Source organism: Monodon monoceros, unplaced genomic scaffold, assembly GCF_005190385.1.
Source record: "Monodon monoceros isolate NGI ecotype Baffin Bay Population unplaced genomic scaffold, NGI_Narwhal_1 Super_Scaffold_8, whole genome shotgun sequence".
NCBI lineage: Eukaryota > Metazoa > Chordata > Mammalia > Artiodactyla > Monodontidae > Monodon > Monodon monoceros.
This window is the reverse complement of record NW_021703785.1, coordinates 75,082,963-75,103,444: the sequence shown is the minus strand read 5'-3', so window position 1 is coordinate 75,103,444 and position 20,482 is coordinate 75,082,963. Positions and strand designations below refer to the sequence as shown.

Sequence of the window (20,482 nt, the reverse complement as noted above, 5' to 3'; positions counted from 1 at the left end):
TTGCTGCTTTCACAACTCTCACTTTGTCTGTGGCTGTTGACAGTTTGTTTATCATGCATCTAGTGTGTCTCTCTTTGAATTTATCCTACTTGGCGTTTTTTGAGTATAGTAACTTTCTAGGGCAGCTATAACAAAGTGCCACAGGGAATTGCTTGGCGGTACAGTGGTTAGAACTCTGCGCTTTCACTGCCAGGGGCCAGGTTCAATCTGTGGTCAGGGAACTAAGATCCCACAAGCTGTGTGGCATGCCCACTCCCACCCCCCTCGTGCAAAAAGTGCCATATAGTAGGTAGTTTAAAAAAGCAGAAATTTATTTTCTCACAGTTCTGGAGTCTGCAAGTTTAAGATCAAGGTGTTGGCAGAGTTGGTTCCTTCTGTGGTCTGGGAGGGAAGATCTATTCCATGTCTCTCCCCTAGATTTGGTGGTTTGCCGGCAGTCTTTAGCACTCATTGGCTTCTGCTGCATCATCCCAGTCTCTGCTTCCTTCACATGGCGCTCTCTCTGTGTACTTGTCTGTCTCAATTTTTTAATACAGACAACAGTCATGTTGAATTAGGTCCCGCATAAGACTTTAACTTGATAATACCTATCAAGGTAAAACCCTATCTCCAAATAAGGACACATGCTGAGGTACTGGGGGGGTTAGAACTTCAACATATTTGGGGGGGAGGACACAATTTAACCCATAAGCAGTCCACTTTCTGCTGTATCAAAAATTTCCTCCCCACATGCAATAATGCCATCCCAACATTCCAAAAAATCTTAATCATTCTAGCATCAAATCTAAATCCAGAATCTCATATAAAATCACTAAATCCCTGATTATCTGAATCAGGTATAGGTAAGAATTGTTTAACTCAAGCTGAGGCAGAACTCCTCTCTGTCTCTGAATCTGTGAGACCAGACAGTAAGTCTAAAACCTAGCAGGGAAAATTCCATTAGATTCTTATGGCTTGAGAATAATCCTCATTGGCTGGATGCTCTGTCCTCCAGTCCCACTAGGGTGGTGGCCCTACCCCTTCAGTCATGGCAGCAACCTCACCCATTGGAATTGAGGATTTATCCTAACCCTCTGGAACCCAGGAGGAGGCCCCATCCCTGGAACAGAGGAGGAACCAGCCCTGCCTCTCAGGTCTGTGCCCTCTGGGCCTGAGTAGCAGTTGCAGACACACTAGCCTCTGAATCTCCTTCAGGATCAGTCTTCCCTTTTCTTGAAACATAAGTTCATAACTGAATAGCTCTGTCAGCTCACTTCCTGCCTATAGAATCCCACAAGCCCACTGGCCCCCCTTCATTTCCTCTCACCTCTGTCCCCTTCAGTTCACGCTGGCATTGTTTCTGCTGAGATGAATGATTAGATCCACAAGTCATATACCCATAATCTCTTTTTTTTTGGCGGTACGCGGGCCTCCCACCACTGCGGCCTCTCCCATTGTGTAGCACAGGCTCCGGACGCGCAGGCTCAGCGGCCATGGCCCATGGGCCCAGCCGCCCAGCAGCATGTGGGATCCTCCCAGACTGGGGCATGAACCCGCATCCCCTGCATCAGCAGGCGGACTCCCAACCACTGCGCCACCAGGGAAGCCCTACGCATAATCTCTTGAGCAGACACTGTCCAGCCGTGCCCTTGGTGTTCACTCCAGAGCTTGCTTTCTCATTTTTTGAAATACATATAGGCTGAGAATTTTCTAAATCTTCAGATTCTGCTTCCTTTATGTTTAACAATTTATTCTTCAATTTATGTCTGTCCTCTCACATTTTATTATAAGCAGCAGGGAGAAACCTGGCTGGCACTTTGACACTTTGCTTAACAGTGTCCTCAGCTAAATATCCAAGTTCAACTTTTCACCCAGTAGAACATAATTCAGCCAAGTTCTCTACCACTGTGTAAAAAGGATTGCCTTTCCTCCAGTTTTCAGTATCATATTCCTCATTTCTGTCTGAAATCTCACCAGAAGCGCCTTTAACATCCATATTTCTGCCAGTAATCTTTCCAAAGCAATCTGGTTATTTTCATTCAAGTACCGCATAATTCTTCCTTTTCTTTCTATTCATTACCCAATTTCAAAGCTTCTCTCACATGTTAGGTATTTATTACAACAGCACACTACTTTCCTATTCCAAAATCTGTATTCATTTCTTAGGGGTGCCATAAGAAAGTTCCACAAGTTAAGTGGCTTAAACAACATAAATTTATTGTCTCACAGTTCTGGAATCTAGAAGTGTGAGATCAAGTTGTTAGTAGTGTTGGTTCCTTCTGAAGGTTGTGAGTGAGAATCTATTCCATGCCTTTTTTCCTAGCTTCTGGTGGTTAGCTGGAAAATTTGGTGTTCAGTGGCTTCTGCCTCACTCCAGTTTCTGCCTTCATCTTTACATGCATTCTCCTGTGTATGTGTCTTTGTGCCCAAATTTACCCCTTTTAATAAGGACACCAATCACATTGGATTAAGGCCTACTTTAACGACCTCATTTTAACTTGATAAATACCCTATCTCCAAATAAGGTCATGTTTTGAGGTTCTGGGGATTACAACTCCAACATATCTTTTTGGAGGAGACATAAATCAACCCATAACGTTGCTTGGATTTGTAGATTTGTGTATTTCATCAAATTTGGGAAGTTTTTGGTCATTATTTCTTCAGATACTCTTTCTGCTCCTTTCTTTCTCTCTTCTCTTTCTGGGACTCCCATAATGCATATGTTGGTGTGATTAATATCTCACAAATACTTTGGTCTCTGTTCACTTAATTCTTTCTTCTTTCTGTTCCTCACTATTTCAGTTGTCCTATATTCAAGTTCACTGACTCTTCTGCCTGATCAAATCTGCTATTGAACCCCTCCAGAATATTTTTTGTTTCAGTTATTGTACTTTTCAGCTCCAGAATTTGATTCCTTTTTATAATTACTGTCTCTTTGTTGATACTTTCATTTTAATCCTTTATTGTTTTCCTGGTTTTCTCTAGTTCTTTGTCCATGTTTTCCTTTAGCTCTTTGAGCATATTTAAGACAGTTGTTCTAAAGTCTTTGTCTAGTAAATCCATTATCTGGGCTTCCTAAGGGCTGATTTCTGTCTGTTTATCTTGTTCCTTGGAATGAGCCATGTTTTCCTGTTTCTTTGTATGCCGTCTGATTTCTTGTTGAAAATTAGGCATTGACTATTATATAACTCTGAAAGATCACCCACCACGCACATCCTGGATTTTTTAAAATTGTTGAAGACTAGTAGTTGGTTTATTTTAAGACTTTTTCAAACTATTCTTACAAATACTATTCCTAGTATGTGATAACTGAAGTCTCTCTGTTCTTTTAGCTCGTGTTCAGCAAATGTTTATGTTGATTTCCTTGAATGTTGAAAGCTTAATTGGGTGTTTGCTTGGGTGCTGTAAGCCTTTGTTTCCCAGAGCTCTAACAAAGTTGGTTCAGATGGTTTCTCATTTTTTCAGTGTTTCTGTGGGGACACAAGAGCTTGGAGCTTCAGAGTCTGCTGTTTTGCTGATGTCATTTCTCTGTTGAATTTTCCAGTGTTCCATTTGGGTAATCTGTTAATGGAAGAATATGAATAATACCTACTTAGAAATAAAGGTTTACAGTCTGTGCATCCAGACCTCCGTCCATTTCCTCCATCACATATAGTAGTCCCCCCTTGTCTGCAGGGGATACAAGACTCCCAGTGGACGCCTGAAACTGTGGACAGTACTGAACCCTGTATATATGATGTTTTTTCCTATACATGTATACCTAAGATACAGTTTAATTTATAAGTTAGGCACAGCAAGAGATTAACAACAATAACCAACAATAAAATAGAACAATTACAACAATGTACTGTGGAAAAAAAAAAAAGGTTTAAAGTGTTGTGAAAATAATTTATATGAAATAACAAAAGATTCAGAAAATTTCCACTTGCATTATTATACCCACAAAAGAGAAAAACTTCATTTTTTGACCATTTGAGATGGATTTTAAAATATTTTTCATCTTAATAATTGGTATTTGGAAAAATAAACATTTATCCTTGGTTTTGTTTTAGGAGCTGTGTTTTAAGTAGTATAAGAACATCAGGTTTTAAAGTAACCAAATAGTCCCATTTAATAAGATAAAGCTCTATTCAATTATGCAGTCATTTCACAAAGTCTACTGAAATGATTGATTTATTAAAGAAGATTTATCAATTCACATTAAAACCATTAGATGGATGGCTGATGGGAAATTGGACGTTCATACAATGCCAGAGTAGTACTACATGAATTACTTGGTGACCACAAGGGAAAAACGTAACTGTATAATGAAGGGATGAGAATCACAAGCCCTTTCTGTAGGTGAATCTTAGCATATCATTAGTGAGTCAGTAATATTGTGTCTTGATGTGTTGCAACTTTACATATTCTAGCCAAAAGGTTTGGCTTGAATCCATCAAACTTGTAGATACAGCTCTCAGTTGGGGAGAAATTCCAGGGATAGGCCCTGCTCAGTGGAGGAACAAGGTAAATAACAGGATGAAAACATAACCACATAAATCCAGAAGATGGGGCATTCTGCAGAAAAATAGCACACTGTCTTTAATACGACAGGGTCATTTTAAAAAGAACACTAAATTATAAGACTTATTGAGATAACCAAATATAATATGTAGTCTTAGATTGGATACTGGGTTTGGTCAGTTAGGGAAATCTAATATGGTCTAGAAGTACTAGTAGGAACACTTACTGAAGCAGAAAAAGTGAGGATAGAAAAATGCAGATTATCGAATTATACGTATGGTATGGTCTCATTTTTGGTACATACAAAAGTATGGAAAGTGTGCTTAGAAAAAGATCTAGGAGTGGGAGTTCCCTGGTGGTCCAGTGATTAGGACTCAGCGCTTTCACTGCTCTGGGCCTGGGTTCAGTCCCTGATCAGGGAACTAAGATCCTGCAAGATGCACAGCGCAGCCAAAAAAAAAAAAAAGAAAAGAAAAATACCTAGAAGCATATACGTTTTAGATATCTGGAAAAATGTGATTTTTAAAAATTTTGTTATGTTTATATATGTTAATTTTATATACTACTTCTGTAACAAAATATTTCAGGTATAAATTACATGACAGCTTATATCTAATTCAGTTCTAATATTTCATAATTTTATGAGCAGTGCCTATAAACATGCAACACTTAAATTTTAAGTTTCTATGAAACTACAGTGCTTTAATCCCTGCTTTAATTCTGTTTCTTAGATAAAGAGCCTGGATTTTTTATTTGTATTGAAGGCAATTGAGGAATTCTATAAAAATGAAGATGCAGAAAATCTTGAAATCCTCTGTCCAGTTCAAGATCAAGCCTGTGTAGCTAAATTTGAAGATGGAGTTTGGTACCGAGCAAAAGTTATTGGTAGGAAATTGCACACTGTTTCCTCAGGGAAGTGTTATGCTTAAAAATTGATAACCATTTGAGTCAGTAGAAATTAAATCATGGAAGTGATATTATTTGATCTTAACAGTTTTGCTCTTTAGAAAGCTAGCAATAGTGTTGATAGATGAACCTCTGGCTCCTTAGATTTCATTCGATTTGACTAGGACTTCACCATTTTTTTTTTTGTTTTCTAACATTACCTTATTGAAAAAGTTAAATAGTGGTAAATGACACATACTCCACTCTCCTCCAAAAAGACAAATACTTTTTGTTATTTATCTGTGTTGTTTCTTCTAAATAATGTAATACTTTGTAGGTACTTCAGTCTTAGGTATTAATTATGTTAGATGAATTTTAGATCTCTTGTAGCTCTTTTGTCCCCTCTCTCCCCCCACATAGTTATTGATATATCCCAATTTTTAGTTATATTCTTATTCTATGCAAGTATTTTCAGTGCTACTCCATAAAGCATAGTTTAATTCTGAGTTAATAATTGCATCAGTTTTTCACTCCATTTTCTTTCATTGGGTTGGCCAAAAGGTTCATTTGTTTCTCCTGTAAGATGGCCCTCATAACACTTAGTTGTCTTTAACTTCATTCGAAACAATTTTGTTAGATTGTATTGTGACAGCTGTCATATCAGCGTGCATTTAAAAGAAAACATCAAAATTGGTGAAATTTGTGTAGCCATTTTAATTTTGAAGATGGAAGAGAAAACAACATTTTTGGCATATTATGCTTTATTATTTCAAGAAAGGTAAAAACGCAACTGAAATGCAAAAAAAGATTTGTGCAGTGTATGGAGAAGGTGCAGTGACTGATAGAACATGTCAAAAGTGGTTTGCGAAGTTTCATGCTGGAGATTTCTCGCTGGACGATGCTCCACTGTCAGGTAGACCAGTTGAAGTTGATATCGATCAAATAGAGACATTAATTGAGAACAGTCAACGTCATACCATGCTGGAGATGCTTTTGAGTAGCTGACATACTCAAAACATCCAAATCAAGGGTTGAAAATCATTTGCACCAGCTTGGTTACGTTCATCGCTTTGATGTTTGGGTTCCACATGAGTTAAGCGAAAAAAACCTTCTTGACTGTATTTCCGCATGCGATTCTCCACTGAAACGTAACAAAAACATTCCATTTTAAAAACAAATTGTGACGGAGGATGAAAAGTGGATACTGTACAATAATGTGGAACAGAAGAGATCGTGGGGCAAGCGAAATGAACCACCACCAACCACACCAAAGGCCAGTCTTCATCCAAAGAAGGTGATGTCACGTATGTAGTGGGATTGGAAGGGAATCCTCTTATCGTGAGCTCCTTCCGGAAAACCAAACGATTAATTCCAACAAGTACTGCTCCCAATTAGACCAACTGAAAGCAGCACTCGACGAAAAGCGTCCAGAATTAGTCAACGGAAAACACATACTCTGGGCTTTCCTGGTGGCGCAGTGGTTGAGAGTCTGCCTGCCAATGCAGGGGACACGGGTTCGTGCTCTGGTCCAGGAAGATCCCACATGCCGCGGAGCGGCTGGGCCCATGAGCCATGGCCGCTGAGCCTGCGTGTCTGGAGCCTGTGCTCCGCAACGGGAGAGGCCACAACAGTGAGAGGCCTGCGTACTGCCAAAAAAAAAAAAAAGAAAGAAAGAAAACACATACTCTTCCATCAGGATAACACAAGACTGCATGTTTCTTTGATGACCAGGCAAAAACTGTTACAGCTTGGCTGGGAAGTTCTGATTCATCCGCTGTATTCACCAGGCATTACACCTTGAGATTTCCGTTTATTTCAGTCTTCACAAAATTCTCTTAATGGAAAAAATTTCCATCTCCTGGAAGACTGTAAAAGGCACCTGGAACAGTTCTTTGCTCAAAAAGATAAAAAGTTTTGGGAAGATCAAATTATGAAGTTGCCTGGAAAATGGCAGAAGGTAGTGGAACAAAAAGGGTGAATATGTTGTTCAATGAAGTGCTTGGTGAAAATGAAAAATGTGTCTTTTATTTTTACTTTAAAAACCGAAAGAACTTTTTGGCCAACCCAGTAACCTATGGCTACATTTTCCTAATAGTTTAAAACAATTTTCCACATGATTGGACTTTTCAGATAATGCTGGTTTGATTTTTTTTTTTTTGGTAACAGTGAAAACATCCTATTATCTGCTCCAATTAGACTGCTTGTCCCCTAGGCTTGTTATTTTGGGAGTTTATTTCACTTGTTTTCCTAAATTGGATTGCTTGTTTTCTGGATCTCATTTACCTTTTCGGTTTACTCCCATATTTTGGTGGAGCATTTTCCTCAGAGAGAATAAATGGAAGGGAAATTTTGAGGCCTTCCATGTCTCCCGATTCTACTCACACATGATTGATAATTTGGGGAAAACTGTTCTTTAAGTCCCATCCCATATCCATTTGTTTTTGTTTAAAACCGCATCTGCATTCAGAGACTTGAGGAATGGTAAGAATCTAATGGTGTCGTTACACTTGAGATTATCTTTTTTGCATGAGGATTCCGGTGGAAACAGGGCAAGGTCCCCTCACCTCTTTACCTTACTCTTAGGGTACACACGACTTCTCAGGTACCTGAGCTGCTTGAGTGCCATCTCGAGCAGTGCCAGTATTGTTACATCTGCTTTCACTTCTACCAAGGGTCAGAGAATGCCCAAACTTCTTCCATTTTGAAATTATATGTACTGTATTAGTTTTTAAATTTGAAAGTAATGGCAACAGGTTTTGTAGCATTGTACATACGTGTGCTTAGGGGACTAAAGTCAGTCATATTTCATATTCTGAGTATTTACAAAAAGGTCAGTTTATGATAGATCTTTATTCAAACTTCGATGTGTTCAAACCTTCCAGAGGTTTCTTTGGTATCCTTTAAAATATGAAAACTAGTTTCACATAGAGGTCTGTTTCTGCTCATTTTTCAAAATATCCCCAGATAATTTTTTTAAATTTCACAATTAGATATTATTATACGAATGAACCTGTGTCTTGATCATTAAGTCTTTTGCCTTGTTTGATTACCTATGTTGACTAACAAACATTAAGTGCTTCTTTTATGCTTGGTTCTTTGCAGAGTATTTTAAATAGGTGAGTCCTCAAAAAGAGTCTTAATAAGATTTGATTCTATTGGTACACCCACTTTACAGGTGAAATAATGAGGCCTACAGAGAAAAAGTAACTTGCTCAGGGTAGTATCTTAGAGATATTAATTAGCGTTCTCAGAGTCACATGTCATTTAAGTGTCTAATTCCAAACCTAATTCTTAACTTTTAGGACATAACACCTAGCATTTGATGGCTGTTTTGTTATCCTGATTTTGTTTGTCCTTTAGATATCTTTTTTATATTTTTTTTATTTTTGTGGTACGCGGGCCTCTCACTGTTGTGGCCTCTCCCATTGCGGAGCACAGGCTCCGGACACTCAGGCTCAGCGGCCATGGCTCACGGGCCCAGCCGCTCCGCGGCATGTGGGATCTTCCCCGACCGGAGCACGAACCCGTGTCCCCTGCATTGGCAGGCAGACTCTCAACTACTGCGCCACCAGGGTAGCCCTAGATATCTTTAAATTGTTAGTTTCTCATTCACCGAGTCTGAACAGCTGTGCATTATGGTTGATTTTGTGAAGTTCACATATTAGAAATGTTTTTTACATTAAAATAATATTAAGTTTGTATGTTGAACATAAAAGTGTTCGAATCTAGTTGATTGTAGATCAGTCTTAATCTTGCTAGATAATTCTTTTTTTTCCAAGTTTGTGATTTCCAATTTCATAATTTTTGAAGGATTGCCTGGACATCGTGAAGTTGAAGTTAAATATGTGGATTTTGGCAATACATCAAAAATAACACTTAAAGAAATGCGTAAAATAAAGGATGAGTTTCTGAATCCTGCAGAGAAGGTAATCTACTCATTATAAATCATAGGGTTAGAATATTAGCACAAATATGCAAGTATTTTTAGAAGTTATTTTCACCGTAGAAATGTTCTTTTAACTTCACTTTTTCTGTAAATAATTTCTGATTCATGGGCTATAGAAAAGAGTCTCTATAGTTACTGTTTAAAAAAGAATACGTATCTTAACAAATAAGCATTAATTCTAAATGTGTATATATTTGTGTCTTTATAAGTACTTACTGGTGTGCAGCTTTTAGTGTTATTTTGAAATATCTGTATAAGGTAGTAAGAATATGGTATATTATGTGAAAAAAACTGATTACAGAAATGATTTTACTGTGATCCCATTTATGTTTAAGTATATATAATGTGTGCCAGAGAAAGAGAGAAGTCTGGAAGAATAAGTATCAGTAAAAAACTTATCCTTCTCTTGGAATCCTACTCCCCAGAGATAAATTTAAGGAGGTTTATTTCCTAATTCATATACTCCTAGTATTTGAATTGTTATTAAGCAGTATTTTTCATTTAAAAATGGGTAAAATGATACAGGAAAAATTTGAAAATACGGATGAGTAAAATGAGGGGGGAATCACTCAGAATTATTCAATATTTTTGATATATATACTTGTAAGATACATCTTCTGTGTTTTTAAGAATTATGGGATTAGGGCTTCCCTGGTGGTGCAGTGGTTGAGAGTCCGCCTGCCGATGCAGGGGACACAGGTTCATGCCCTGGTCCGGGAAGATCCCACATGCCGCGGAGCAGCTGGGCCCATGAGCCATGGCCACTGAGCCTGCGCGTCCGGAGCCTGTGCTCTGCAACGGGAGAGGCCACAACAGTGAGAGGCCCACGTATGGCAAAAAATAAATAAATAAATAAATTACGGGATTAGACTATATATAGTCCTATAACTTGATTTTTCATTTAACAGTGTATCATAATTCTTTCAGTGGATGCTTATTATTCCACTGTCTGAGTATACAATAATTCATTCAACAAAATACTCTGTTTTTTTGTTGTTTGTTTCATTTTTGGTTTGGATTTTTTTTTAATAGGTTATTACGGATTTTATTTTTTAATTGATGTACAGTATGTAAGTTGCAAGTGTACAATATAGTGATTCATGATTTTTTAAATTTATACTCCATTTATAGTTATTGTAAAATATTGACTATATTCCCTGTGCTGTATAATATATCCTTGTAGCTTATTTTATGCATAATAGTTTGTACCTCTTAATCCCATACTCTGTTGATTAACTGTTTGCATTTATAAGAGTACTGTTAGAGACATCTTTGGACATTTATTTGTTTTCTAAATATGTATTAAATTCAAATGCAAAGTTTAGTTTTGTACACATTTAACACTTTATTTTAATTCTAAAATAACTGTAAATTAAGTTTACTTTCTTAATGGTGCAATTTTGTTTGACACAGGCAATTAAATGTAAGCTGGCCTATATTGAACCATGTAAAGGGACACTGCAGTGGTCAAAAAAAGCTACAGAAAAATTTCAAGAAAAGACTCAAGATAAGTTTATGACATGTTCAGTCATTAGTAAGCTATTTCCATTTTTATTTGTTGCTATATGATCATAATTTTAAATAAGACTAACATTATGGTATAACATTTGTCAGATCATATACTAAATTCAATGTGTCATCAGTATGAGTAGTGAGAGAGAACATTTATTGAGAACTGGGGACAATGGAATAATATCTTCTGCAGGCTCTAGAGCCTAAAATCAGTACATGAGGCAAAAATTTCCATTGAAGATCAAGTCATCCTCAGCATGGCCCTTTGAAAGCCCTAAAGCAAGGAGTTAGCTTCTCTTGTTTCTCTTTGCTTTTGTCCTGGGTCTCTGTCCCTCATCTTGGAGTGATGGATGCTAAGGTATAATTTGCAAGAAAGTGAGGGGAGATGGGACATAACTGGTAAATAGGTTTTTTTGTTTTTGTTTCATTCTACTTGAGGAAATTTAAGTATAGGCTCTCGGCGTATTTTGAAAAAAAGTTGCTTCTTTTTTGGAACAGTTTGGGTCTGAGATACACAGGCTGAGCGCTAGCCCACAGTTTGGTAACCCAGCAAGTTTAATGGCAAAATCTGATCTGAATTTACATGAAGATACAATGCTATATGTTGTATTGATCTCCTTTACAGTGAGATATATTCCACTTCAGGATAGTCATGTTCACTTCTGAGCTGCTGCCTCAGAATCGCTGTGGGTATTACAAAATAAGCAATATATGTTCTATATAGCTTTTCTCAATTTGAAGAATTCTGAAACATGTCTGGCCCCAAGGGATTTGGATGGGGGATTTGAAAGCTGTTATTATCTGGGATTTTGATCTTTTCCAAAGCTGTGACCAACGTGGCTGTGTTGGTCTTAACAAGTACTAGTGCAGGATACACAGCAGCATGTTTACTTAGGGTTGACTTAAGGGACTTCAAAAGGTACTTTTTACTGTATCCATTTTTTTCATTTTCATCATACTCCCATCTAGTAAACTCAAAATACCATGAGATTATTAGCCTGTTTTACAAGGGAATTGAAGCTTAAAGATCAATTGCTCAAGGCCACATAACCTAGAAATGATTGCGTATTTGTGTTAATTTATTCACTTTAACATAAGACATTGTTCTGACGTAGTAGCTCTGTTGAAGAGGAATATGATGGTAGAAATTGTACCCTTAGTCTATAGAATTTTTATGTCTGGATTCTCTGATATAAGCAGTAAGTTAAGGGCCTCTTAGTCTTGAATAATCTCCACTGATTTTGAGCTGACTTTAATGTGCTTTAATTCTGCTTCTCAGCTTTCCTTTTGGTATTTTATTCTGTTGGTTTTTAGCTCTCCCTTTAATGTCTCCTCCCGAGGTTAACCCATGAAGACAAGACCTCCTGGGTTTCTCTCTTGACTCCCCCTTTTTCATTCTCAATTACTTGTTATACCAGTAATATCTAAACACAGGTTGTAGTGTATCTTAACCTAATCTGATTTAAGGAATGCCAGAAGGCCCCACCAGACCTAAAACATCTTTCCCCATTAACCTGCACAGTGATGAGATTAGTATACATTGTTACCTTACAAAGCAAGAGACATTTAAACTTTAATTAGGAGCAGAGCAGGGAAGATGGTGAAGGTACAGCACCATGGGAAGCTGGCCCTGTGGAATAAAGAACTTGTGCGTGGGCAGTATGAAATCAAAGCACTAAAGGGAACACAAAAGATGGAAAGTGAGGAGATTAGAGTTTACTGAGGCTCAGAGTTGCTTAGCTTTTTGTTTCTAGATAATTTATCTGGTCTGTTAAAGTAGTGAAGAATGATTTTTAAGCTCTTGAAAAATAGCTTTCTAACATGTATTCTTACAACTAGGTAATATAGGATGTTACTGCTGGTAATGAGTTATCTTTTTATTTGGAATCATCATTCTCTTAGCACCTGCCAGCTACTGTTGTATAGAAGTATAGGCATAAACCGATCTCAGTGCATAGAACTGTGTGTTTCCTAAAGAAATTCCTCTGTCGTTTATTCAAATGCATATTGAGCAGGTTCTCTATGCTATGTACTATAAATAAGTAAATAGGCACACGAGGTGTAACTTTACCCTCAGCTAACTCCCAGTTTAGATTAAGAAATAGACCTATTGGTTTGTCCTAAAAACAGAAGGACGGGGAAAAATTCCACTTAATGCTCTGGGTTGAGTTTTTGTTGTTTTAAACTTTGTGCTGTTTTTTGTTGTTTTGTTGTTTGGTGCCATTCTTATAAAAGCTGTAAAACTTTGCAAATAAGCACTGGCTTGAATTAACTTTCATTCATTTCTTTTGTCCTCTGGAATTTGGCAGAATCCAATAAAACAGTTTAAAAACACAACAGAATGCTGCTTCAATAAGTATATGTCACTATGTTTTTTCTGAATCTAAAAGCTTTAAGCTGCTTTCGGTTCATTATGGAACAGTACACAATAACCTAAAATGAAAATTTTATTAACATTGGCAGTTCTTTTATGTGTGAAAAATGCTACTTTTACCCCTAGAGAGAGACTGACATTATGCAAAATGAAGGAAATTAAGTTCTCAGGTTTTTAAAAATTGCTCTTTAGTATATTTTGGGACATATTTGTTTCTTTCCCCAAACTAGTCTTAATGGTTTTACAGAAATTCTGGAAGACAATGTGCTCTTAGTTGAGCTTTTCGATTTTCATGGTGCTCCTGGAATGACTCCTACCAGTATTAATGACCAGCTAGTTAAAGAGGGCCTAGCATCTTATGAAGTAGGGTAAGTGGACCTGTAAACTTTTATTTTTACTTCATATGTAACACTTTACAAGAAGGGAAACTGGCGTATCATTCCCCATTGATTATCTGCTTAGGCTATAGACTTGGGAGCTTTTCCCTGTTAATGGGTCAGTAAAAAGAGAAGGAAAAATAATTGGAGTCTTTAGTCTAGTGGGAATAGAGTGGCTTTTTCCTTCATCTGTAAGGGATTCTACAACAACAAGAATGGCTCCTGGAGATGGAGGGTGCTTCTAAGAAAAGGAGACTGGCGTCTTATTCTAGGTTGGGTGTCTGCTTAGGTGCCTCCTGAACCTTTGTGAAGAGGATCAGGAAGAGAAACGGCAGGGTCGAGCGTGAGCATCGTGGCAGAGAAGCCCATGTTCTCACCTGGAGACATGTGGATCTTTCCTGGGCTCAGGTAGATACTTTCAGAGAGACCCAGGCTTGAGCTATTGTGCTGAGACCCAGGCCAGGCCAGTGGTTGAGGCGACCCCAGAATCAGAAGAGCAGAGTGGTGCTAGGGAGGCTGGGAGGGTGTGAAGTCAAGACACAGCAGTTCTTCCACAATAGTGACTTGTGCAGTGGGGTTGGCCCCTGAGGGGTCTTCTGAAGAACTCCCTCGCACAGCCATTAAGAAAGCCAATATTTGATAACACCCACACGTGATGCCTGCCAGGGGAAGCCAGAGGAGCAGTGAGGAGACACCCAGCAGAGGCCTGCAGTGACGTGCTCAGCATGTGGTCTGGCTCTCCCCCCACCTCCCCCCTAACAAGGGAGGAACAGAACTAGTAGCAGAAGAGAGGGCCTGCCCTTTTTCACTATAGGTCCTAAGCGAGGGAGGGAAGGAAAGGAGAGGAAACATTCAAATGTATTGGACTGAGTTTTCTTTTTTTTTTTTAAGTAGGGTTATTGAGATATATAACATATACAATAAGAAATTCACCCTTTTTAGGTACAGTTATGAGTTTTGATAAATACATATAGTCATGCAACCATCATCACAGTCAAGATGCAGACTATTTCCATCACCCCTCAGAGTTCCCTCTTGTGCCTTTGTGTAGTCAGTCTCCGTCCGCCACACCCGGTCCTTGGCAGCTACTGATCGAATTTCTGTCTCCATAATTCTGACTGTTCCACAACTTCATATAAATGGAGTCATATAATATTTTGCCTTTTTGTGTCTGGCTTTTCCATTTAGCACAGTGCTTTCGAGATTCAATCATGTTGTTGCCTATATCAGTAGTTTCTATTGCTCTGCTCATTTCATTGTATGGATACCACAATATTATATGTTCACCAGTTGATGGACATTTGGGCTGTTTCCAGTTTAGGAAGATTTTATGAATAGAATTTGCATACAGGTGTTTGTGTAGACATATGTATGTTTTCTTTTCTCTTGAGTAAATACCTAGGAGTGAAATTGTTGCTTGTAAGGTAAGTTTATTTCTAACTTTATGAGAACCTGCCAGATGTTTGTGTATGAGAGTTCTAGTCTCCATTCTTGCCAGCACTTGAATTTATCATTTTGTGTTTATATTAGCCCTTCTGATAGGAGTATTGTGGTATTTCATAGTGGTTTTAATTTCCTTAATGACATTAAGGATCTTAACATGTGCTTATTTGCTGTCTGTATCTGTTCTTTGGTGAAGTATCTTTTCAGATGTTTTGCCCTTTTAAAACATTGTTGCTTATTGTTATTGAAATATGAAAGTTGTTTATACATTCTAGATACAAGCCTTTCATTAGGCATGTGCTTTGCAAATATTTTCTTCCAATCTGACTTCCTAAAGTGTCTTTCAAAGAGCAGAAGGGGGACTTCCTTCGTGGCGCAGTGAGTGGTTAAGAATCCGCCTGCCAGTGCAGGGGACACAGGTTCGATCCCTAGTCTGGGAAGATCCCCCATGCCACGGAGCAACAAATGCCGTGTGCCACAACTGCTGAGCCTGCGCTCTAGAACCCTTGCGCCACAACTACTGAGCCCGCGTGCCTAGAGCCTGTGCTTTGCAACAAGAGAAGCCACCGCAGTGAGAAGCCTGGGCTCTGCAACAAGAGAAGCCACTGCAGTGAGAAGCCTGCGCACCACAATGAAGAATAGCCCCCGCTCGCCGCAACTAGAGAAAGCCCACACGCAGCAATGGAGACCTGACGCAGCCAAAAATAAATAAATAAATTTATTTATTTAAAAAAAGGAAAGCAGAAGGTTCTGGTTTTGAAGTTCAGTTTGACAATGTTTTTTCTTTTATAATTAAGGCGCTTGTGTTTAGGTAAGAAATCTTTGCCTAACCCCAGGTCATAAAGGTTTTCTCCTGTGTATTCTATAGTTTTATGTTTCATATTCAGGTCTGTCACCCTTTTTATTTTGTTAGATAGGCTTTGTTTTCTGTAGCAGTGTTGGGTTCAGAACGTGCAGCGGAAGGCACAGAGTTCCCGTACACTTCCTGCCCCACGCAGGCACAGCCTCCCCACCGTCATCAGCCCCTAACGTGTTGTGTTCGCTGGTATCAGTGAGACTGGACGTGTCATAATCATCAAAGTCCATGGTTTATATTAGTGTGTATTCTGTGGAGTTTAACATATATAATGACTTGAATCCACCATTATAGTATCATACAGAGTATTTTCACCGTCCTAAAACTCTGTGAGAGCCTGTTCATCCTTCCCTCCCCTCTAGCTTCTGGCAAGCACTGATCTTTTTACTGTCTCCGTAGTTTTGTCTTTTCCACATTGGAATCATACAGTCTGTAGCCTTCTCAGATCGGCTTCTTTCACTTAGTAATATGCACTTAAGGTTCCTCTGTGTCTTTTTCTGGCTTGACAGCTCATTGCTTTTTAGCACTGAATAATATTCATTGTCTAGTTGCACCACAGTTTATTTATCCATTCACCTACTGAAGGACATCTTGGTTGCTTCTAAGTTTTGGCAATTATGAATAAAGCTGCTGTAGAGATTGCGTGCAGGTTTTCATGTGGACATAAGTGTTCAGCTCCTTTGGGTAAATACCAAGTAGCACAATTGCTGGATCCTATGATAAGAGTATGTTTAGTTTTATAAGAAGCCGCCAAATTGTCTTCCACAGTAACTTCCAGTGTGCGTTCCCACCAGCAGTGAGTGAGGGTTCCTGTTGCTCCACATCCTCGCCAGCGTTTGATGCTGTCGGTGTTCCAGATTCTGGTGGCTCTAGTAGATGTGTAGTGGTGTCTCATATTTGGTTTAATTTGCATAATTCTTACCTCACACTGTACACAAAGGCTAGCTCAAATGGATTATACTCTTAAAATTAAGAGCTAAAAGTAAACTTCCAGAAGAAAAAAGGAGGAAATCTTCAGTACAGTGGATTGAGCAAAGATATCTAAGATAAGACACCAAAAGCACAGTCCATAAAAGAAAAGAAATGATAAGTTTGTCCTCATCGTATTTAAAACATGTACATTTCAAAAGACACTATTAAGTAAGTGAAAGACAAACAACAGACCGGGAGAAAATACTTGCAGAACGTATCCTATAAAGGACTTGTTTTTGGAATTCCTAGAACTCTTAAAACTCAATAAGAAGTCCAACCAAAGAAAATGGATAAAATATATGAACAGACATTTACCAGAGAAGATATACAATTGGCTAATCGGTACATGAAAGATGCTCAATGTCATTAATCATCAGGGAAATGCAGATTAAAGACATAATGAGGTACCATTTCTCCCCCACTAGAACAACTGTTATACATAAGACAGACAATTACAGATGCTGGTGAGGACGTGGAGTAACCCTCATTACTGGGGGATGCAGAACAGTGTGTAGCTCTTTGGAAAATGGCTTGTGGATGTCTCAAAATTTAAACATAAAAGTACCATAAAACCTAGCAGTTCCTCTCCTAGGTATCTACCCAGGAGAAATGAAAACATATGTCCATACACAAACTTGAAAGCAGTTGTTCATAGCAGCACTATTCATATTCTAGCCAAAAATTGGAAACAATGTAAATATCCAGTGACTGGTGAATAGACAGAACACAGTATATTCCTACAGTGGGATATTGTTCAGCCATAAAAAGAAACAAACTGACACATCTACTTCATGGATAAACCTCAGAAATTTTTAAAAAATATTTCTTTATTTATTTGGCTGTGCCGGGTCTTAGTTGCAGCACGTGGGATCTTCTTTGTGGCATGTGGCATCTAGTTCCCTGACTAGGGATCAAACCCAGCCCCCCGGAATTGGGAGCACAGAATCTTAACCATTGGACCACCAGGGAAGTCCCTAAACCTCAGAAATTTTAATCTAGGTAAAAGAAGCCAGAAACACGAGATTACTAATTGTATGATATGTCCAGAAAAGGCAAACCAGTAGATACAGAAAGTAGATTAGGGGTTGCCTGGGGCTAGAAGTGGGCACAAGGATTAAGGGTAAATGGACGTGGGGGGTCTTACGGGGGTGTATGTGTGAAAATGTTCTAAAACTGATCGATGCTGGTGGTTATACCATTTGGTAAAGTTACTGTCATACACTTGAAATGGGTGAACTTTTTGACATCTAAGATACACTTCAATAAACTTGTTTTTTTAAAAAAGCCCATTAGCTAATAGTCCTTATTGTTCAGTTACATAAGCGAGAAATATTTACAGGCTGACTTGTTATGCTATACTCAGTGGTGAGTAAGGTTGGTTTGTAGTAGGAAAGGAGATGGTCAGTCTGACCTTTCAGTGCGATAAGGGCTGTGCAAAGGGTAATTACAGTGCTGTGGGAATCCTGGAGGGCTCACCAGTGGAGCTCTCACTTAAGCTGAATTCTTTAATACAACCAGGAGTGAAGGCCTGCATTCAGGAAAAATATGTGTGTTTATGTATTGTTAGTATAGTCACACAGCCAACGGACAGAAAAAAAGGTACTAGTGGCTGGTATGGCAGGAGAAACGCAGAGACTAGATAATTGAGGAAACTCAGTCACTGAGAAGTAAATTACAGTACTTTTCAAACACTTGAATGTGTTTGCAGTTTATCCCTTGAAGAAAGGGGAGCTATTGAAGGATTTTAAACAGAGGACTGAGAGATTTGCATTTTAGAAAGCTGTGTCTGATGGCAAGTTTTCAAAAAACACCTGGAGATGGAAAATGGCTAGATCGTGAAACATAAAGGGTGTGAGCATCACAAGACCCTGCTGCTCATTGTAGGTGAGAAAGAGGAGGGAGTTGAGGTTGACTCAGGATCACTGACCTGACCACCAGTGACTGGTGACACTGTTCCCTGAGAACAGAGCACAGGTTTGTGGGGAGAGTGAAGGCAGCACCCGCTCTGGGTGTATTGCATGAGATCCTGTGGCTAAGAAAGCAGAGGGAGAATCTCCAGGCAGCAAAAGCATTGTGCAGCGGTCGGGAGCTGTGGGCCATGCCCTCGGCCGTGGGACCGCAGGGGTCGCGTGGTGAGAGTGAGGAGCGGGCGCTGCAGCGGCTAAGGAAGGGGGGTGAGGGGAGAGGCGGCCATATCTGCTCACCCTTGGTGCTCAGGCTTGTGCCCGGCAAGGGCAACTCCAGGTCTCCTGGGTCAGCCTGAAGTTTGTACCATTTGGGAGACCCCATTTTGAGAAAAAGAATGCAAAATTATAACTATAGAATTTAAAAAACAAAAGTAATATTTATATAGGCTGGCAAAAGAAATTAACAAATTACAGAGTTTCAAAAGTTAACAAATACCACAAATGTTAGAAAATTCAGACTCATCTGTAAAATACTTTCTTTTTTAGCTGTATACTGATTACCACATGAAATATCAGATTTTGTGATATCCCTATGGAGAGAATAGAAAAGTAATCCAGTCTTTAGTGTGGCTAATCGAAATTTGTTTATTGGTAATTTTTTTTAAGTTTTTTAGAGCCATAGCTCAATTATTGGTAATGTCATGTAAATTTCTAAAATTAATTTTAGGAGAATCTATTATTTCTTTCATGTATTATACATATATTATGTATATACATAATATTCAAGACACTTCAAGTTTTATTATAATGAATCTTTAATACAGTTTGATTTGACATTAATGTATTGATTTATGATTTAATTTGTTTATTAACAGGGTAACCCTATTTCTCATCCAAACTGGGACATGTTAAAGAATGAAAGAGAAGCACTGTTATGCCAGAAAAGCAGGTGTACAGTGGCTCAATTACTTATTACACATAGTGGTGCATTAGCTTTGTATTGAACCTTATGTTTTCATACGTGACACTAAGGTTGTGGGAGCATTTCTGGAACCCACTGCTGCACCAAGATGGCTAGCAATAGCGTAACTCCACAGGACGTGTCCTGAGCCACAAAACTGTATCCCACTAAATCCAAACTAAATGTGTCTCCAACTCAGCTTCCCCTTAGCCAACCCAGAATGCTTTGGCCAACATCCAAGATGAGAAAAAATAGGACAGGAAAAGTGAGAGTGGAAACAGCCCGTGATGTTAACTAATTGCACTTACAGTATTTACTTTCGAAAATTTTATAAAAGCACATTGCTTTGCCCCTCCCAAGGTACCAGTTTTCATAAACCACCTCTGCTGCTCTGGCAGCCCAGCCAGTCTCCTTGCCCTTCCACACCCGGATTGCCGATTCCTGAGGACTGCAACCAGTCCCACTGTTTTCATAGTATCTATTGCCTGTCCTCAAAGTAGAACATGAGCTTCCCTTGATCATTGCGTGCCCTGAGCACCTGAGGCATAAGAAGAAAAGAAATGGGAAGTTCCACAGTCTAGTCTGTCGGGCTCAACTATATCATATACGCACACCATCCTTTATAAAATAAAACATAATGTTTCCCAAATATTCTGGTCCCTGTCTACCTTAAGGTTCATGTCATGTCCTACTGCTCTACTATGTCAAAGCTACATGTTTTCTTTTGGTTTCTGGAATGCCTCACTAACTTCTGCTTGTCCTTTTAA

General features: G+C 38.8%; 1 protein-coding gene across 1 annotated transcript in view; it reads left to right on the top strand.

Annotated features, from left to right (window-relative positions):
* RNF17 (ring finger protein 17) overlaps positions 1-20,482 on the top strand; it is a 100,834-nt gene that overhangs the window by 37,239 nt on the left and 43,113 nt on the right. The window contains exons 15-18 of the mRNA XM_029210218.1: positions 5,214-5,367; positions 9,178-9,293; positions 10,727-10,847; positions 13,447-13,567. Coding sequence (XP_029066051.1) covers positions 5,214-5,367; positions 9,178-9,293; positions 10,727-10,847; positions 13,447-13,567 — 512 coding nt within the window. The remainder of the gene's footprint in view (positions 1-5,213; positions 5,368-9,177; positions 9,294-10,726; positions 10,848-13,446; positions 13,568-20,482) is intronic.